At 33.0% G+C, this 18,786-nt stretch overlaps 2 protein-coding genes and 1 long non-coding RNA gene across 4 annotated transcripts; 2 read left to right on the forward strand and 1 right to left on the reverse strand.

The window, feature by feature from the left end:
* Positions 1–6,995: 6,995 nt before the first annotated feature.
* On the reverse strand, positions 6,996–8,315 carry LOC118039462 (protein SRC2). The gene has a single exon (XM_035046166.2). The coding sequence runs from the start codon at positions 8,187–8,189 to the stop codon at positions 7,284–7,286; it is 906 nt and encodes a 301-aa protein (XP_034902057.1). The 5' UTR covers positions 8,190–8,315; the 3' UTR covers positions 6,996–7,283.
* Positions 8,316–11,827: 3,512 nt separating this feature from the next.
* On the forward strand, positions 11,828–13,189 carry LOC118039448 (uncharacterized). The gene is made up of 2 exons (XR_004685922.2): positions 11,828–12,397; positions 13,079–13,189. It is a non-coding gene; the product is annotated as an uncharacterized lncRNA (long non-coding RNA).
* A 1,012-nt stretch (positions 13,190–14,201) lies between these two features.
* Positions 14,202–18,607, forward strand: LOC118039440 (mitochondrial thiamine diphosphate carrier 2). Of its 2 annotated transcripts, none has more exons than XM_035046136.2 (8): positions 14,202–14,411; positions 14,544–14,763; positions 15,273–15,389; positions 16,019–16,130; positions 16,628–16,755; positions 17,007–17,159; positions 17,793–17,942; positions 18,104–18,607. In XM_035046136.2, exons 2-8 carry the CDS (start codon positions 14,614–14,616, stop codon positions 18,320–18,322), a joined length of 1,029 nt encoding a protein of 342 aa, XP_034902027.1. In that variant the 5' UTR covers positions 14,202–14,411; positions 14,544–14,613; the 3' UTR covers positions 18,323–18,607. The 2 variants fall into 2 exon arrangements, with proteins under 2 accessions (XP_034902027.1, XP_034902028.1); XM_035046137.2 differs by having other exon boundaries at positions 14,202–14,407.
* The last annotated feature ends 179 nt before the right edge of the window (positions 18,608–18,786 follow it).

Below are 18,786 nucleotides of genomic sequence, written 5' to 3' on the forward strand. Positions count from 1 at the left end.
ATTGTATTAACAAAGTTGTATTTATTGTGATAGATTCATAATTCTGTTTATTTGATTTATGCTCTCACAGGTCAAGGCAGCACACCAACTTCTCAAGACTATTCCACATAGCTATGGGAGCAGGAGGGTTGATGGAGTTCCTGTTTTAAGCAAATAAAATTCAAATATTGCAATAGCTACCAAAGACGGGATTAAGTGGTGTGTATTGATTCTCTTGTATCAAAATTTAAATATGCATATTTAAATTTTCAGGGCATAAGACTGTTTTTTTTTCTTTCCTTATTCAATTCCAGTTTGTATCTAAAAAAATTATTTGAATGATTTTCTTTCATTAAATCTGATAGTAAGTTTCTTTTTAGATGGAAATTATCTGAACAAAATGAAACCCGAATATGACTAATTTTCTATTGATATGACTTTTGGTTAGCCAGGTTAGTCATTATGTTATTGAATACCATAAGATATAATATTTCATATTAAAGGATTTTTGTTGAAAATTATTTTTCATCTGAAACTTACTTCAAATCTATTCCGAAATATGCTCTTTTAACCATGTTTTTTTTTAAAAAAAAAATCTAACATTATGTACTGGTGGGTGTTTCTTAGGTAGTTCTATACTTTATTGATGTGCTCTCTCAAGAGTGGAGGTCTTACAGTGTGGTGAGATGCTAATTTGGGGTATATCTGGTTAGCAAGAAATGATGTGGTCTTTAACAATACTAAACCATATATGCTGAGATGAAATTTATTCTCGTATCTTTCATAATGTTGCTAAGTGGGTGAGGTTTTGTCATGGATGAAGGAATTATCATTTCCTGATGGTTATGCTTCAAGCATTTCACGATGTGTGAAAGAGGCACAATGTAAGGTTTTGGGGATGAAGAGCCATGATTGTCATTTCTTCATTCAAAGACTTCTTCCAACCGCTTTCTGGCCTTACTTACCTAGGCCAATGTGGGAGGCATTAATTGAACTGTCCGTATTTTTTTGAGATATTTGTTCAACAAATTTAAATGCCTAGCACATGGAGTTAATGCAGATGAATATAATTGAAATAATTTGCAAACTTGAAAGGATTTTTCCTCCATCCTTCTTTGACTCCATGGAACACTTTACGATACATCTACCTTACGAGGCAAAAGTTGGTGGACCAGTTCAATATCGATGGATGTATCCATTTGAACGGTATGTTTTCATACTATGTTAATTTTATTCACTTTTTATTTTTAAAAAATAAACTAATTGACATAAATGATATAGGTATATGCTTTATTTAAAGAAGAAAGTGACCAATAAAGCTAAAGTTGAGGGTTCCATATGTGAAGCATACTTGATTGATGAAATTACCAATTTTGCATCTCATTATTTTGGTGATGACGTGCAAACAATTTGGAATCGAGTTCCACGGAATGATGATGGTGGCCTTAGAAGTGTAGATGGATGTCTCTCTATTTTTTCCTATCCAGGAAAAAAATTATCCAAAAGATTTTATAAAAGGCAGTTGTCACATGCTAAAATGCAAATTGCGCATAACTATGTGATATTCAATTGTCAAGAATTGAAGCCTTATTTAGAGTAAGTATGAAATATTATTTTGTACTAAATCTATAATAATTTATTATTAACTTTAGCATTTTAAAATTTTAGGCAATGTCGACAAGAGCTAAAGTCACAACAACCACATGCGAGTGATGGTGAAATTGAAAAATTATGTGAAGCAATCTTTCCAAATTGGTTAAAAAATAATGTAAGTATTTTAATAAAATTAATTTATATTTTATGTCAATTAGCTACTTTAAAAATATTATTAATCTCTTTTAAATCATTATTTCTTATGGAGTTAACTATTATGCTAGGTGGAATACCAATCTAACGGAATTGAAAATCAGCTTTTTGGACTTGCTATTGGCCCTTCAACTTCAGTGAAATGTTATAATGGGTATTATGTGAATGGTTTTAAATTTCATACTCTACATTATGGCCGTTTTAAAAAGACAATGAATAGTGGAGTTTGTGTGAAAGGAAGTTGCTATGATGATAATGAACGTGATTATTATGGAATGCTTAAAGAAGTTGTTCGACTAAAATACTTGGGGAGTAAGTGCAAGTTATTTATGTTTAAATGTAATTGGTATGATACAAAACGAGGGATTAGAGTGCATCCTTCGAATGGTTTGGTTGAAATCAAGCATACATCTCGACTATACGGAAATGAAAATTTTGTGTTAGCACAACAATGTCAACAAGTCTACTATACATATCCACCTGGTAATAAATCATCTGAATGGTGGACGGTTATTAAGACAACTGCTAGAAGTCGTTATAATGTTGACATTGGTGAATTTATTGAAGATGCCAACAATGTGAGATCATTTGATGTTGATCAATCAGATGAGATTTCTCAACCATGTCGTGTCCTTCCTGCTCAAACACTTGATGATCCAAATATACTTGTTGAATCATCTTATTATGAAGAAATAGGGCAACATGAATTGATTCAACTTGACATAAATTGGGGAAACAAAGATGAAGAAGAAGATGATGGTGATGATGGTGATAGTGAAGAAGAAGATGATGATGATGATGATTGTTATGGTGGTGATGGTTAGGAGTGATGATATTAATGAGTAGCAAAAGTTAATTATATTTCGTAGTATATGTAATGAATTATCTTTATTATATGTATGGATGATTTCATATTATTTGACAATATTTAGGCTTTCAATGTTTTTTTTTATTATTTTATTCAAGTGTGTGTTATGCATCACACTACATAAATCATTTTCATTGACCTTGAAACCATTTCTAACCTTTCAGGTATCAATCTTTAAATTGTGATTCTGATGTTATATTTTATTTTGTGATTCGTTTTCTTGCTTATAGATGCTAAAGTGTGAAAGAAAGGGTTCTTCATACTAAATGTTTCGATTTATAGGACCAAACATTAAGGTAAGCATACTCATAAATTTTGATTTCTGCTTAATTAATTATTTAGATTTTTATTTTTATTATTGTTTGTGTTAATTGGCTTTTGACAATTTAAACTCCATGGCTGATTTTTGTCATTACAAGGAATGCTTAATGAAATTGTCTTGATGTTATTTATATATTTGGTTTTGTTACAATAATTATTTTATTTGAAGTATAATATTTTTCGGAGTGATGGCTATTAAGTGGACAATCCATACTGATTTTGAACATCATAAACTGGATATTGTTTGTAATGAATTGGGAAAAAAATAAGATTTAACAGTTTGTTTTCATTCTAGTTAGGCAGTCTTGGGAAAATATCTGTGAATTTTTTGTTCCTGATAGTTTAACTATGAGCTAATTCATTGTTATGTTGTATATATTCATATGATAATGTATATATTTTTTCTGGTTTTTAGCATGCCTCGACGAGGATCCATATTAGATTCTAGGAGTGACAGGTCCACATCAAGGAGTGACAAGTCCACTTCATCCAAATCATTTCAAACTACATCAAGACATAATAACGAAGGATCCACATTTCATCAACCTATGTATCAGAACACAAATGAGTATTATATACCTACTTTAAGGAGTACACATCCTCCTCAACATGATTATGGGAGGGTTGATGCATATTAATATTTTGAGGGCTTTCGTTTTCAAGATTTGCTTCAAACTCAAGGAGGTTTCTCTCAAGATAACCAACTTGTTCATGGAGGACATAATTTATATGGGAGTTATGGGAGAGTTGATGGTAATGATGATGATGTGAACATTAGAAATGAAGATGAGGGAGACGGTAGTAATGAGAGAGGTGTATGTGATGAGGATCAAGATGGTGTTCCATCATATCACAGTTCAACATCTTCTCCATACAATTATGATCAAAGTGTTAAAAGGAAGGGTTTTGACACGCCAATAGATCTAATAACAAGAAAAAAAGAGCTTTGTTTATATGAAACAACAGAGTAAGTTCAAACTTTTAATAACTAACTTATTAAGGTTATATTTTCAGGTATGAAAAAAATTACTTATTATTGTGTAATTATTTGTATAATATAAGTTTGTTATTATATATTTTCAGGTTCAATAACACATCGTGTGGACATGCAATCGGAGATATTTTGAGGTCCAATTTTAAGGGAGCATGGCACTCTTGGGAAAAAGTAGATTCAATGTGCAGGGATGAACTCTTTAAAGAGTTTAAGGTAAGAACCAACACTAATTGCCATAATATTCTTTTCAATTTTGATCACTTTAATGTAGCATTATGAAAATTATCAACCGAATAGCTATAACTGATTTGTGTTATAATTTGTTCTTATTTCTTGTTTACTGTTTAATATCATTTAATTTCTTTAGTTATTACATCATCTTGCAAATTCTGAACAATATAACACAATAGATTAATTATTTATATAATTTGAAATTTTGTGCACTCTTTTTACTTGGTAGATATATTATTTGATAGAAAAAATATTCCTTTCCTGAGGAAGATGAGTCGATTGTTCGTAATATTTGGGAAGATAAGACTAGGATAACTTTGAATCAACAATTGACACGAGCTTGCAAGAAAGCCATGTCAAAAGAAAACACTACAAATATTATAAATTGCCTTGATAAAGGTCCTGCCTGGATAAACAATGATGACTGGAATCAAATGATCAAAGATGTTTGGTCCACCCCTGAATTTCAAAGGAGGTCTGAATATGCTAGGAGGAATCGATTAACCAAAACAGATGGCAAAATAAGCACTCATTCTGAAGGAACAGTGTCATTTGCATCATATCGAGCTAATATGGTAAGGATTTTTTTTTATATATGCTTAAGATAATAAATTAAAATTTGTATATTTATCTTTTATAATATTTATTAATCTTGAAAGTAAGAGGAAGCTGGTGGAAAAGAACCTCCATGGGATGATGTCTTTTCAGCTTTACATCAAAGTAATAAGCATTCTGGTAGCTTCGTCGACAACAAGTCTAAAAAAGTGGTTATGTGTATTTTTATTTGATTATTTCTTAATATAACTTAAGTATTATTTAACATTCAAATTAATTTATTGTTGCATGTATTTTATTTGTAGAAAAATTATAAAATGAAGATGATTTCAAAGTAAGGAACTGATCAGGAAAACCATCCTTCATTTGATGGAGCAGCTTGGTGTGTGGCTTTAGGAGGAGTTACAAAGGGTAGGATATATGGTGCACCTTGTATGCCAAAATCTATAGTTAGTACAAGCTCTTCATCACATTCCTACTCGGTGGAGTCATCATATCCCAGTTCATCGTATCGAGCATTGCAAAAGGAGATAAAGGATAAAGAAGAGGAGATAAAGAAAAAGGATGATTTTATTCTTGAAATGAAACGGCAGATGGATTCCATGAAAGAATATCTTGTGAACAATCTTGAATACCATGGTGGGACATCAAATATTGATCAAGATATGCCACCACCTTTGACTCCATCAATACCGTCACATATGGCTCCTCAGATAATGACACCTATGGGTCTCACATCTCAACCAATTTTTCGACCTACACCTCGACCTTTATATCCTGATCAATCTTGTGTCGATCCACAATATCATGGTTCGTCTTCGCAACCAGCACCATGATTGTATCTTTTGTTTTTTTTTTTATTATTATTATTGTATTTGAACTTATTTGTATTAATGCAAGTTTAACTAAATTTTTATAATATGAATATTATTTTTATTTTATTTCATTTTTTATTAATGATAGAATTGTTTTTAATATTAATTTATGTTAGTTACATATATTCTACAACTTTTAAAATATCCATAAATAATTAAATAAATAAATTAAAAGTCATTTTAATAAATAAATAAATAAAAAATAATATAATCACCAACGGATTCTCCGTTGGTGATTGTGAATCAGCAACGAAGAATCCTTTGCTGATTCACAAAACTAGCAACGGATTTATCCGTTGCTAAAATGAGCAACAGATTTTCCATTGCTGCAAATCATCAACAAATAAATTCGTTGCTAAAAAATCAGTAATGACAAATCTGCATTCGATTTGTGCCGTTGTTGATTCCATTGCTAAATTGTTTTAGCAATGGATTTTAGTATTATTTGCAACGGAGTAATACTAATTACTACATTTTTTTTTTAGTAGTGTTGCTTCTGCTGCAAAAGATATCTTTGGAAAAATGACCACCTGCAGCCAATTGATCCGACAGTTTTTTGGGTCATTTTGAACAGACCATCAATCCTTTTTGTAAACATGTTTTGACACAGTTATTTTATTTTCTTGGTTCTGGAGAGAGCATGGCATGACTCGTTCTGTGCTTGCTCATGTAGTTGAGAGTATGTATCAGTCTCTACTGTGGCAGGTGCTTCCATCTCCGTCCGGCGAGACATTTCTACTGTGGCAGGTGCTTCCATCTCCGGCCGCCGAGACATTTCTATTCAGACTGATTCAAGCCCTGGTAGAAAAGTTGTGCTAACGTTTCTTTTAGCGATTTGGTCATTTCTCTGACGGTATCTCATCTATCCAATATTCAAAATTTCACATCAATTCCTTTCGTCAAAGAAACAGTTTCCCGTGGAAAAGGGACATGCAAGAACTTAATTTCCAAGTACTTTTCATCATCTTCACAAGGAATTTTTCAAAACATGCCTGGAGATTGAACATGCTCCCCCATCAGCCTGTCTCAAGCAGACAAGGCTAGAAACAACAAAAGATCAAGACTGGCGCTTTCTTTTTTATTCTCTCTTATTCAAGCTTTTGGAATTTCAAACCTCACTCGGGACAGACTTGGATTAGTAAGATAACCGATCAACATGACTTGTGCATCCATCAGATTGGATTTGACTGGTCAACCATTTCACTAAATTAATATCAAGTACAATTCATCTAAAAACTTGGTATAAATCAAGCTCCATATCCCAGATTTCCAAGCCAACCCATCAATAAAGATTTAACAACTATGCTTCTATGTGCTTCAGTATTGTTTTAACTCAAAATGGAGACTTTTGGGAATGGAAAATAAAGAACATGAAATCACTCAGCAGGAACTGTAATGTATAACTTTGTAGATTATTACATACATTATATATAGAGTAGAGGATGATGCCAAACATACAACTCAAAAGCCTAAATCATAATGAGTGAAGTGATATATAATATCATATATACCAGTGTTCTTGGCCCAACAAAACCACAACCTTCACAAGATGAAAAACATCAACGATCTGATAAGTCAAAAGCTACCACTGCCACACCAACCACTACCATCCCATGAGCACACGTCCGAAAAAAATATATATATAAAAAAAAAATCAAAAATCAAAACCGCCACCATCATCAAATCCAGCATCAGACACCATATCTCCGATCAAAAGCCCACCAATAGCTCCTCCTAGCAATCCAGCCCCTAAGCCCATTCCAAATTTATTCTTTTGTGGCTGCTGCCCTTGCACTTGTGGTGGGTACCCATATCCCCCTTGAACAGGTGGATACCCATATCCCCCTTGAGCAGGTTGATATCCATATCCAGGTGGTGGTGGGTAACCATAACCCGGTTGAGGAGGCGGCGCGTATCCGCCATATGGCGGTGGAGGTGGATATCCATACCCAGGTGGAGGCGGTGGATATTCATGTCCAGGTGGAGGCGGTGGATATGAGCCAGGTCCAGCATAAGGAACAGAACTAGGTCCAACAACAGGCACAGCAGCATATGCAGTGACAGGTTGACTACTAGAATTAGTAGCCTTCGCTGCTGCTGCTGTTGATACTTCAGGCACCACTACCTTCTCAATCCCACTAAACTTGAAAGAAAAGCTAACCTCACCTTTAGGTTTCCCTGATGGTTTCCTTACCTGATAACTAACAAATTTCATGGATTTACCATCGCCAGCTGAATCCAAAAGCTCCTTTACTGGCACGTTGACTTCACCAACATCTTTATCTCCTAGAGCACGCTCACATTTAAGATTGAAAACAACATTTAGACGGCTTTCTGCAAGCGGGGCTTGAGGGATAGTGAATTTTATAGGGAAGTTCCAAGTGGGATTTTTGCCACCAGCTCTATCTACTGGGGTTTTGGTCTTTTGCTTTGGCTTTTGTTTCGAGTCATCACCACCAGAGATTGAAACAACAGCATAGACATCCATTTTTGAGATATAATTGACGTCTTTGAGACCCCTTGCAGAGATGACATTGATCTCTAAGGTTCTTTCACCCATTTCGACAGACAGAGAGAGAGATGGAGTTTGGTGAGTTTCTGCTGCAATTTGTAAGTGACTCGGAGACCTCCGCTGGTGGGTTTGTATGCAAGTTATACGTGCAAAACAGGGCCAATGTAGTCGCCTCTCGTGGCTTGCGGGTTATGACTAATGAGTAACCATGGTTTGATATAGATAGAAATTTGATCTAATGAATTATTGACCATGGTTAATGACTTTGTCAGATTCTTTGATGAGTAAATCCTCTATGAAGAAGGATATTCCTTTTGATCATCAGAGGTTGTTTTTTTTATAGTCGTCATGCACATTGATTTTAGTTTTTCTTATATATTTTTTGGCCAATCCCATGAATTTTTATCTGCCGGGACTTCGAAATTTCGAAGGCGCTTGTTGTGAACTGAAAAGTGACTTGGTCTTTACTTTATTCATCTAGAAGGTTTTCAGTTGAGACAAGTCAACGTTGTTATTAAACCGGAACTTAGGGGAGTGACAGTAAACCACGATTAACTTTTAAGAAAATAAAAACTAAAAGTGGTTGAGGAAGCCTTTAACTTTTTTCTTTTTTTTTCATGCTCTCCTAAAATTGTTTCATTTTTTAAATAAAACTGTTTTATTTTAATTGCTTCGTCTCCGAGCAACTAAAATATTAGTGGTACTTTATTTTTCTTCTTTTGTATTTTTGTTTTCTTAACCAAATATTTTTTATTATTTTTGTATTTTAATATTTAAAAAAAAAACAAAACATCAACATCAACACAATAAAATCAATTAATGATTTTAAAATGAATGCATTAAAAATCGAACATGTTGAAAGTAATTTTAAAAATTTTTAATTCTTTTTAGAAGACATTGAAAATGTCAAAACAACACAATTATATCAAAAATATTTTTATATATATTTTTTTATTTTTGATGTTTTTTTATTTAAAAAAAAGTGAGAAAATAGGTTGAAAATCAGGTTATGACATTGATCTTATATCCTAGATAGTGAATTAGTTAAGTTAACTCTAGTTAACTCTTTGTTTTCTCAATGTTTTTTTATATGAAATTGACTTTTTCTCTTTCTTTTTTTAATTTTATTATATGAAATGAAATTATTGCTCAGAGCTTTGTGATTTTTTGCTTTTCTTTATGTATAGTCAACCATGAGCACGGATTAGTCAAGTTAATTCACATTAACTTGGGTTTTTTCATGTTTTTTTATTTATTAAACTTCAATCTTCTTTGTTAAGTTTTTTTAAAATATATTTTTTTTATCCTGATTTTATATAGCAGGTAGTAGGTTGGTTCAAATTAACATGTATTGATTTAGGATTTTACTTCAAAGTTACTTTTTTATATTAATTGTTGTTTAATTGTATTCATAAAATTTATATATTGCATCGTGTGTTATTTAAGTTAATAGTTGGTAACTCATATTTTAATTTTTTTTATGTTAAAAAAAATAAAATTGAATGGGCACGTTGTAGCCACCTATATATAGTTATCCATGTACTGTATTGATTGCACAGCTGACATTAAAATTCTACAATACAAATTTGAAGAAGGATAAGAAAATTATGGTTTGTTTATTGTTTAACTTTTAGGGATACAAAATATATTATAAAGATGATAGATGAAAAGACAAGAGAAGGTGTCGGCATTCTCAAAATATTTTCCCGGTAAATGGAAAGGACATCCAATCTGAGGAATACTTTAATTTAGGAATTCGATAATCTACTCATTCATGTGATATCAACATCTATCAATGTTAATATAATATAATATAATATGTATTTTGTTAGACTATGTCATGATGGAATGGATAAAAATGGATGAAGGGGCAAAATTAAAACTATAATCAAACTTTTGTGGAGAATTATAAAAAAAAAAATCAAACTTGTGAGATTAAACAAAGATAATTTAAAATTTGAGTAATAAGTTAGCCAAGTTAATTTGAATTAAAAATGATATTATTTTAGATTTTTTATATAAAAAAATCAAATTAAATTTTATTTGGATTTGAACTTGGTTAATAAGGTTGACATTGATTTGTTAGGTTGATCAAATTTGTTACAATCAAAGAAAATATTAAATAAGTAAATTTAGGTTTTAGCGCTATTGTATATACTATCTGGTTTTACACTATTAACCGTAATAGTATTAATACTTTGATTCAAGTCATCTCCGTGTCATATTTTTTATCAAACTTGAATTTTTGCTTTTCAAGATTATATTAATCTCGCTTGGAGGTCGTGTGATCACGAGATTCACATTAAAATTTGGCTAGGTTAACTCTTACCTTGTTAGACGTGAAACTCGACTTAAGTCTTAGTTCAATTAATCACCGGGTTGATTTGTTGGGTTAGGCCGAGTTTAATAAACTACGAGTTACAATGATTGTTTTTTATTATTATTAATTTATTTTGAAATAAGAACTTAAAATATTTATGTTTTTGTTTTGAAAATTTTTAATTTTTTTTAAAAAAAAAAAGAGAGAGAGAAAAACTACAAATTATATAAAATGACCCCTGGCAAAGACAAATGGGTGTTGTCTAGTGAAAAATACCTCCTCCCAAAGTCTAGGGCTGGACTAGTCCACCTTCCTTGTGGAGCAAAGTGACCGACAGTTAATTTTTATTTTTTTTTTTATAACCCGAGGTGTTCGGGCCAGCTTGCGCACACCACAACTCATCTCCGGGGCCCACTGAACATCCTGCAAGTTCAATGAGCAAGTAAGGCACCGCGGGGGTGACAAGGTACACATAGAGGGTCAAACCCGGGACGTTCGCAAGGATTGAAATTGCAGTTGACCACAGCAGTTAGGCCCTCAGTTAATTGATTCTCTTTATGTATGTTGTCATAAATTCTTTATAAGACCATGTATTATTAAATTTTCTTGCCACATATTTTATGTTGTATAAAGAATAATTGGTAATATTTTATTAATTATTTCTTTGTATTTATTTTGAAGAAAAAAAGACAAGAAAAAATAAATAAACAAAGATGTTTTCATAGCTTTTGGTGGATTATGTATTTATTTTTCTTCGTTATTATGGTAGAGGATCCATTATATATTTAATGCAATAGATCCATGCATCTGATTTTTTAAATTGAATGAATTCTTAAAATAGTGAAAAAAAATAATAAATTCAAGAAAATTAGCATTAAAATCATATAACAAAGATGAGCTTTTAGTTAAAGTCAATTTTTTTTTATCAAACTTAAATTTTTGCTTTTTAAAATTTTATTAATGTAGCTTGAGAGTTGCGTGATCATGAGATTCATATTAAAATTTGATTGGGTATTTTGTTCGACTCAGTTTTTTTTTTTCTTTCAATTAAGAGAGAATACAAAAACAATCATGTATTTATAAATTATTAGAATTTATTAATAAACAAGACATTTAAAATAATAAACATAATTGTGGAATTGATTTCTATTTCAAGGTAATTAGCAATTGAAAATTTGAAATATGTAAGCATCCAATCCAAATATTTTTCTCAAAATATCCTTTTGCTTTGTTCAATGGTCTTTCTATAAGCTTTTAGAACTGATTTTTTTCTTTGAATAAAAATATGTTCTATCACATGGTTTAATGTAGGGGTGTTCAAAAAAACCGAATAACCGAAAAAACCGAGAAAACCGATGATAAATTAACCGAGAAAACCGAACCGAGATGTTAAACCGATTAAACCGATTACTAAAACCAGAAATCTTTCCGGTTCGGTTCGGTTTTGGTTTTACCACCAAAACCGGTGAACCGAACCGGTCACCCATAAAATACATTTAAAAACAACCTGGTATAAATAGCACAGTAAACCTAAACCTAAATCACATTACACTTTACTTCTAAGCCGCCGCCCACACCAGACCAAAGTCTTCTCTCCTTCCTACTTTCCCTTTCAATTTTCTTCATCTCTGCCTCTTGCCCCTTGTATATTTCTCTTCTCTAGCCGATCAACAAGTAAATAACCCTCATCTCTGCATTGATCTACTCATCTAGTATACTCGAAGTCGAAAAAAAACTCGAACAAAACCCCTCGGCGTCTCTCTTCACTTGCAGCAGAAAGAGTCAAAGAGGTAAAGTTTAATGTTTATCCATGTATTAATTCTGGGTTTCGTGTGCTTGTAAGTTGTATTGTAACATTTGTTCCATTCGAGATCTCTGACCTCTACTTCTTCTTTTTCTATCCTTTTGCGGCTAGGGTTTTTACATATTTCTTCAGGTTTGCCCCTCTTTCCCCGGCCCTTTTCTTCTTTCTGTTGATTTTTGTTGAATCTGTTGATATTGAGTTCTTGATTGCTTTGTTAAGTGCTGTTAACTTTAATATGTATCGGTTTATTTTGATTGTTTTGAATCTGTTGATATTTTGCTTTGTTAAGCCTTCTAGCCACGATCAATCTCAGTACTGCATAACAAGAGTGCAGATTTCACATTAATTTACACAAATTCTAGTAATATTTGAAAATCGTAACCACTTTCTATGGTTATTCCTTGAAAATCTTAGCATATTATGAATATTTTCTGGGGGAATTTGATGACCACCTTATTTATTTGGAAAGTGGAAAGAACAGTATAAGGTTTAGAAAAGAAAAACGAAAAGGAAATTGGCTTTTAGGTTTTTTCCCCTTATATTCCTAGTACTTTCATTCTGTAATGTTAACTATTAATGTGTTTGATGCTTAGCAATTAACTTGTTGTATTAATTATTCATTCATTCTAGATTAGATTTCTGTTTTTGTGCTGTTGAATGATTTTGGATTTGGAAGTTAACTGATTTTTTGACCGATGATAAATTTTTGGATGTTGGTGCTGGTGTTGCTGGAATTTCTGGAATTTCTGGGTGTTGGTGCTAGTGTTGCTGGAATTTTTGGATGCTGGTGTTGCTGGAATTTTTTCTTCAAAGTTCAAATTATGCTGGATGTTTAGGTTTTAATTTATTGTTGGTTGTTAATGTATTTGCTTGTATTTTTCTAGTGCGAACAGACTTTTAATTTGAGGTTTTAAAATTTGACCATGTATTTTGCATATTGCATTGATTTAGCACTTTAAGAAGTATATTAAAAGTTTGCATCTCTGTAGGATTTTAATTACTGTCTTAATTCATGTCCTAATTTTCATTTATATTGAAAGTTAGTAAATTCATATTAAAACTTAGCCATGTGAATTAGCTTAACATTTATTTTAAAAGCTGAAACCGTAAGCCAATTTTAAAGCTTAGCCATGCTAAATCTTCCCAAACCGTAAGCCAATTTTAAATCAAAAACCAAAAAAACCCATGGGATTAGGTTTCCCAGTTATTTCCTTAAAAAACCGAATTTAACCGAACCGGTCCGGTTCGGTTTGAACCGGTTTTCGGTCCGGTTCGGTTTATTTTTTGCAACAATACTGTAATTCGGTTCGGTTGATTTTTTAAGTTTAAACCGAATCGAACCGAACCGTGAACACCCCTAGTTTAATGTGTTCACGAAATCAATATCTTCCGATAATACTATGCGAACTCGTGACAAACAATTTTCTCACGAATTTTAATAAAAATAAACTTAAATGCATCCATTTAGCCGTACGTGAGTATCTTTAAGATTTTAAAATAATTAATGGCATTGCTAGATAAATTCGCAAGGTCAAAACAGTGTTTTTAAACCAGTCACTTAGCTATCCGAGTCAATTTTAATTTGTTTAACAAAGTAAAACAATATTATTTTAATAAAAATTAAAAAATAATTAATAAATTACAATATAATTTTTAGCTGAGTCAATTGAATTTTTAACTATCTTTATTTTTTTATAAATCTGACCCCATTCTAGCATTAAATCAGTTGGATTTCGGATCAACTTACAAGACTGGATTTTCAAACTATAGATTAAAGTTAAATGTTGAGAGGATTGGTCTATTTTTTTAAAAAAATAATTAAAATATAAGTTAATAGCTAATTGGATTTTGATCAATTTAAACTTAAATTACTATATTAACTCAGGTTTTTTTATTAAACCAATTAAATTTTTAGGACATCAGCCTCCTAATTCTCTCTGCCTCTCCTCTAACATAACAACAGCATACAACCCCAAACCTCTCTCTCTCTCAGTCTCTCTCTCACACGTCGCCGCTAAAAAATCTAATAAGGCGGCGTTTACCACTAAACTAAACCCAAAAAAGAAAAAGAAAAAGAAAAAACAAGGAATGGCTGCCTTGCCTTTGCCTTTGCCTTTGCCTTCCCTCGCTTACTCTTTCCAGGTATGTAGGTATCTGTTTATGAAGAAATTCTTGTGAAAAACCTAACTAAATCTACGGACCATTTTCAGTTCTTTCTTTCTTTTCTCTAGTGTTTTAAACTTGCTGGTGTTTATTTATTTATATGTTTTTGGTTTAGATAATTGTTGATATAGCTTGAGAACAGGAAAGGGGGCGTTTCGTTTGGTTTGGTTTTGGCATTAGTAATAATGAGAATGGAGGGGAAGGGGGAGGAGGCTGCAACAGAAGCACCAGGGCAGCTAAAAAGGGCGTTAATAGATGCAACTGCCGGTGCTATTGCTGGTGGTATTTCGCGTACCGTTACATCTCCTCTTGATGTCATCAAAATCAGATTCCAGGTCTTTCTTTCCTTGTTTCTTTTCTGTAAAGTTTTGATTTTTTTAATGGTTGAATTATAAAGTTTGAATTTTTATTGTTCTGCAATGATGGGTTTTAATAGGCTTGATAAATTGTTCATGAATCTATATGTTATCTATCCTTTTCAATGTAATGTGATGTGATGGTTTATATGAATAAATTGTCAATGTTGATTTCTATTGCCAAGTTTTTCGATAGAGTATATCTGTGAAGTTCTGGTGTCCATGTGAATGGAATTAACATTCAACTTGAATAAGAATTTGGAGTTCACGGGGGAGGCCGGGAAATGGGGAACATTGATCTTTAGATGAAAAAGAGCTCATGCTATTGTGCAGTAAAAAAAGAGGGAAGAGATTGGACAGCTGCAATTTATTTTATACACTGGTGTTAGTTATGGTGTGTTTGTCTTTCAAATGCATGGTTGTGTTTCGAGTCAAAAGTATTAAGTTGTGATGCTGAGAAAAATATTGGGTTGTGTATTTGATGACAGGTTCAACTGGAGCCAACATATTCATGGGATTTGGTTCGCAGGAATATGACTGCAACGTCAAAGTACACAGGAATGTTGCAAGCTACAAAGGATATATTTAGAGAGGAAGGTTTACCCGTACGATGCTCTCTTTCTGTTTATTATTTGTCGATGGATGATTTAAATTGCATAGTGTAATTCAAAGCTGGTACACAGTAGTTGATTTAATGATGCTTGTTGTAGATGGGTATCAAGAAATCTAAGCCTATGATTTGAACTTTACAGAAGCAGGGCTGCTGAACCCAGGTGGTTTAGTCCTGTTTTACCAACTTTATGGTTTAGTTTCAGTAAAATGACGGAATGAATTTCAAATGTCGACCTTTTTTTTTTGGCATTTCTAAACACCATCTGGATATTTTTTCTATAATCCTTTGAAGAAAGGAATTTTCTATGTTAATATTGAGTTTTAGTTCTTCCATCAACAATGTTCTGCTTGTTTTTGAGAATGCAATTTCTTTCTTTTTTCTTTTTGGTAACAAGAGGGGTCTGAGCTCATGTTCTTCAGGTAGTGAAGGTAAGTGAAACATGCATCTTGACGGCAGATATAACATACCACAGTTCATTCACTTCATGCCATTGTGTTTGGTTGAATTTTCATGAAGTCCAAATACTGTTCTTGGGAGTTCCTTCTATATATTTTTAAAATCTAATTTTATGAAGGTTATATACCATTTTCTGCTTTTATCCAAGACAGTTGCTTGCTGTAGGGCTTTTGGCGTGGCAATGTTCCAGCTTTACTCATGGTTATGCCATACACCGCCATACAATTTGCGGTGTTGCACAAATTAAAAACATTTGCTGCTGGTTCTTCTAAGACAGGTATAATTATAACAGACTAATATCGTCTGTAATTTTATTCTGGAAATGCATGTTCTAGTACATGGTTTAGCTGTGATCAAACTGAAAATGTATTTTGACCGGTGAATGGATTCAATAGACATATATACATAAAAAATGACCTCACATTTTATTTTGTTTTCTTCAACATGTAGACTAGCATAAAACCGATTCAAAATTGTTCAATACATTAGGATGAATTTATGTGATGCTGACAGGTTTGCCACAATTTTGCTGGATATCTTCTCCTTGTATTATGCTCTACTATATGCTTAGAGTCATATGGTCCAGATTCTAACTGTCAATTTATCATATTTTATACCTACTGGTAGTGAATGCCATTGTTTCTATGTTATTTGAAATATATCCTAAAAAGATATGGCACTGGAGGTGATGATGTCATGTTTAATCTCTGTCCTGCTTACATACCCTAAATGTCTCTTTTATTTGTTATGGTCTGATTGCTTACTATGATGCAGAGGATCATATCCAGTTGAGTCCTTACCTCTCCTACATCAGCGGAGCATTAGCAGGGTGCACAGCTACAGTTGGATCATACCCATTTGATCTTCTAAGAACCATATTAGCATCACAGGGTGAACCTAAGGTATAGAACATGATTATGTGTGTCGTTCTTATGCTCTATAAGAGACAAATGTGGCTCTCTTGAATTTTCCCAGTTATGATTTTGATTAGTGAAACTATCAGCGATACTGGAATAAGATGACTCCATAAAGGAGTATCTATGTAACTGACATCACCCTATTCAGTTCATTTGTCTTAAAACACTATTTGCTGAAGACACCTTAAAATGATAATATTACATGTCACTGCTTGACTGATTAGTGCCTAATTTAGGTGTATCCAACAATGAGGTCAGCATTTGTTGATATTACCAGAACACGAGGCTTCAGAGGATTATATGCTGGATTATCTCCAACACTGGTTGAGATTGTTCCTTATGCTGGCCTTCAGTTTGGCACCTATGATACATTTAAGCGCTGGACCATGGTAAGAATTCAAATCTTTTTTTGTAGTTAAATGTCTAAGAACTGGACCATGCTAAGATTGTAAAGGGATATTAAATTTTCTTTGGAAATGGAAGATCTGGATCAGCATTTGGTTGAAAAGCCAACATGGTATGCTGGTAAAACATTTGAAAGGAATTGCTTATTTGGTCCTTCTGCATTATCCACCCATTACAAACTGAAATTTTAACCAACACCATTCACCATGCACCATTCTGGTATAGATGGAGATATACAAGAGATTGAGAGAATTGGTTAAGCATGATTTTCTATCTTGCAAACTGATCTATCTTGAATAAAGCATTACCATGTTAAAACTGGAGAGACACCTCGTCATTTCTATCAAAGCAGCCGCTAGCTTAATGGCAATAGGCAATCTATTCTGTCATAGATTTCATTGGCTGGTCATAAACATCTGAATTTAGTTCCTTACAGCTGGCCAATTGGTTAAGCTTGCAATGTTTTTCCTGTTCTGGAGAACAAGTATTTCCTTAAAAGACAATTTTGAGAAAAGGTTACAGGTGTTGCATGCACTTGATGGAATTTTCATCCTGCGTTCCACACACACATACCAAGTTGTTTTGGACAGTAATACATTTTACAGGATTGATTGTAGGGTTGGAACCATCATAGATCATCTACCACAAGCTTCATAAGTACAGATGATAGCCTTTCCAGCTTTCAGCTTTTTGTCTGTGGTTTAGCAGCTGGCACTTGTGCCAAACTTGTCTGTCATCCTCTTGATGTGGTCAAGAAAAGGTTTCAGGTAGATTCTGCATTTTTAATACTGATTGCTAAAAGATTCTCTTTGTTCCAAGTCAATTTGCTAGTCAAAAGACTTTGAGTTTTAACAAGTTGTATTCATGCAATCTGTTTGTCTTCTGGCACTGTCCATGATATTTGATTTGTTGTTTTTGGCTGCTGCAGATCGAAGGACTACAGAGGCACCCAAGGTATGGTGCTCGAGTTGAGCATCATGCTTACAAAAACATGTTTGATGCTCTTAGCCGAATTTTGCAGATGGAGGGCTGGGCTGGTCTTTATAAAGGCATTGTCCCATCAACTGTCAAGGCTGCACCAGCTGGTGCTGTAACATTTTTAGCTTATGAATTTACATCGGACTGGCTGGAGTCGATTTCGACTTGAATTTAACATAATATTCTTTCCTGTTTCTTTTTAAGGCCGTCCCATTCTTTTTGCTTGAATCTACCCCAATGAAGGTGGTGGTGGTGGTGATATTCTGATTAGTCATTCTTATAGTCTGGATTTATGCCTGTAGAGTAAAACGACGGTAAAATTAGATTTTGAGTGCACAGTCAATTTTTGTAGCGGCTTCAGAATTATTTAATATCACTGGAAATCATCGGACTGTTATTAGATCTCAAAACTTGTTCATACATGGTGGAAAGGCTGTTGTTTGTTGCTGGTTTAGTTGTATTGGCATCCAAAATGATTGTATCTTGATGGTTACACAATCGCATTTGCCCTAAACACAGGAGCAGGATTTCAACAATGAAATCTTGGGAATCACAATGGTTGTTTGGCTATTGGATGTAAGAAGGTGCAGGAATTCATGTCTTAATGTTGAGAAATTATTAGGTATATCAGAA

The sequence above is a fragment of the Populus alba genome, chromosome 8 (genome assembly GCF_005239225.2).
Source record: "Populus alba chromosome 8, ASM523922v2, whole genome shotgun sequence".
NCBI classification, from domain to species: domain Eukaryota; kingdom Viridiplantae; phylum Streptophyta; class Magnoliopsida; order Malpighiales; family Salicaceae; genus Populus; species Populus alba.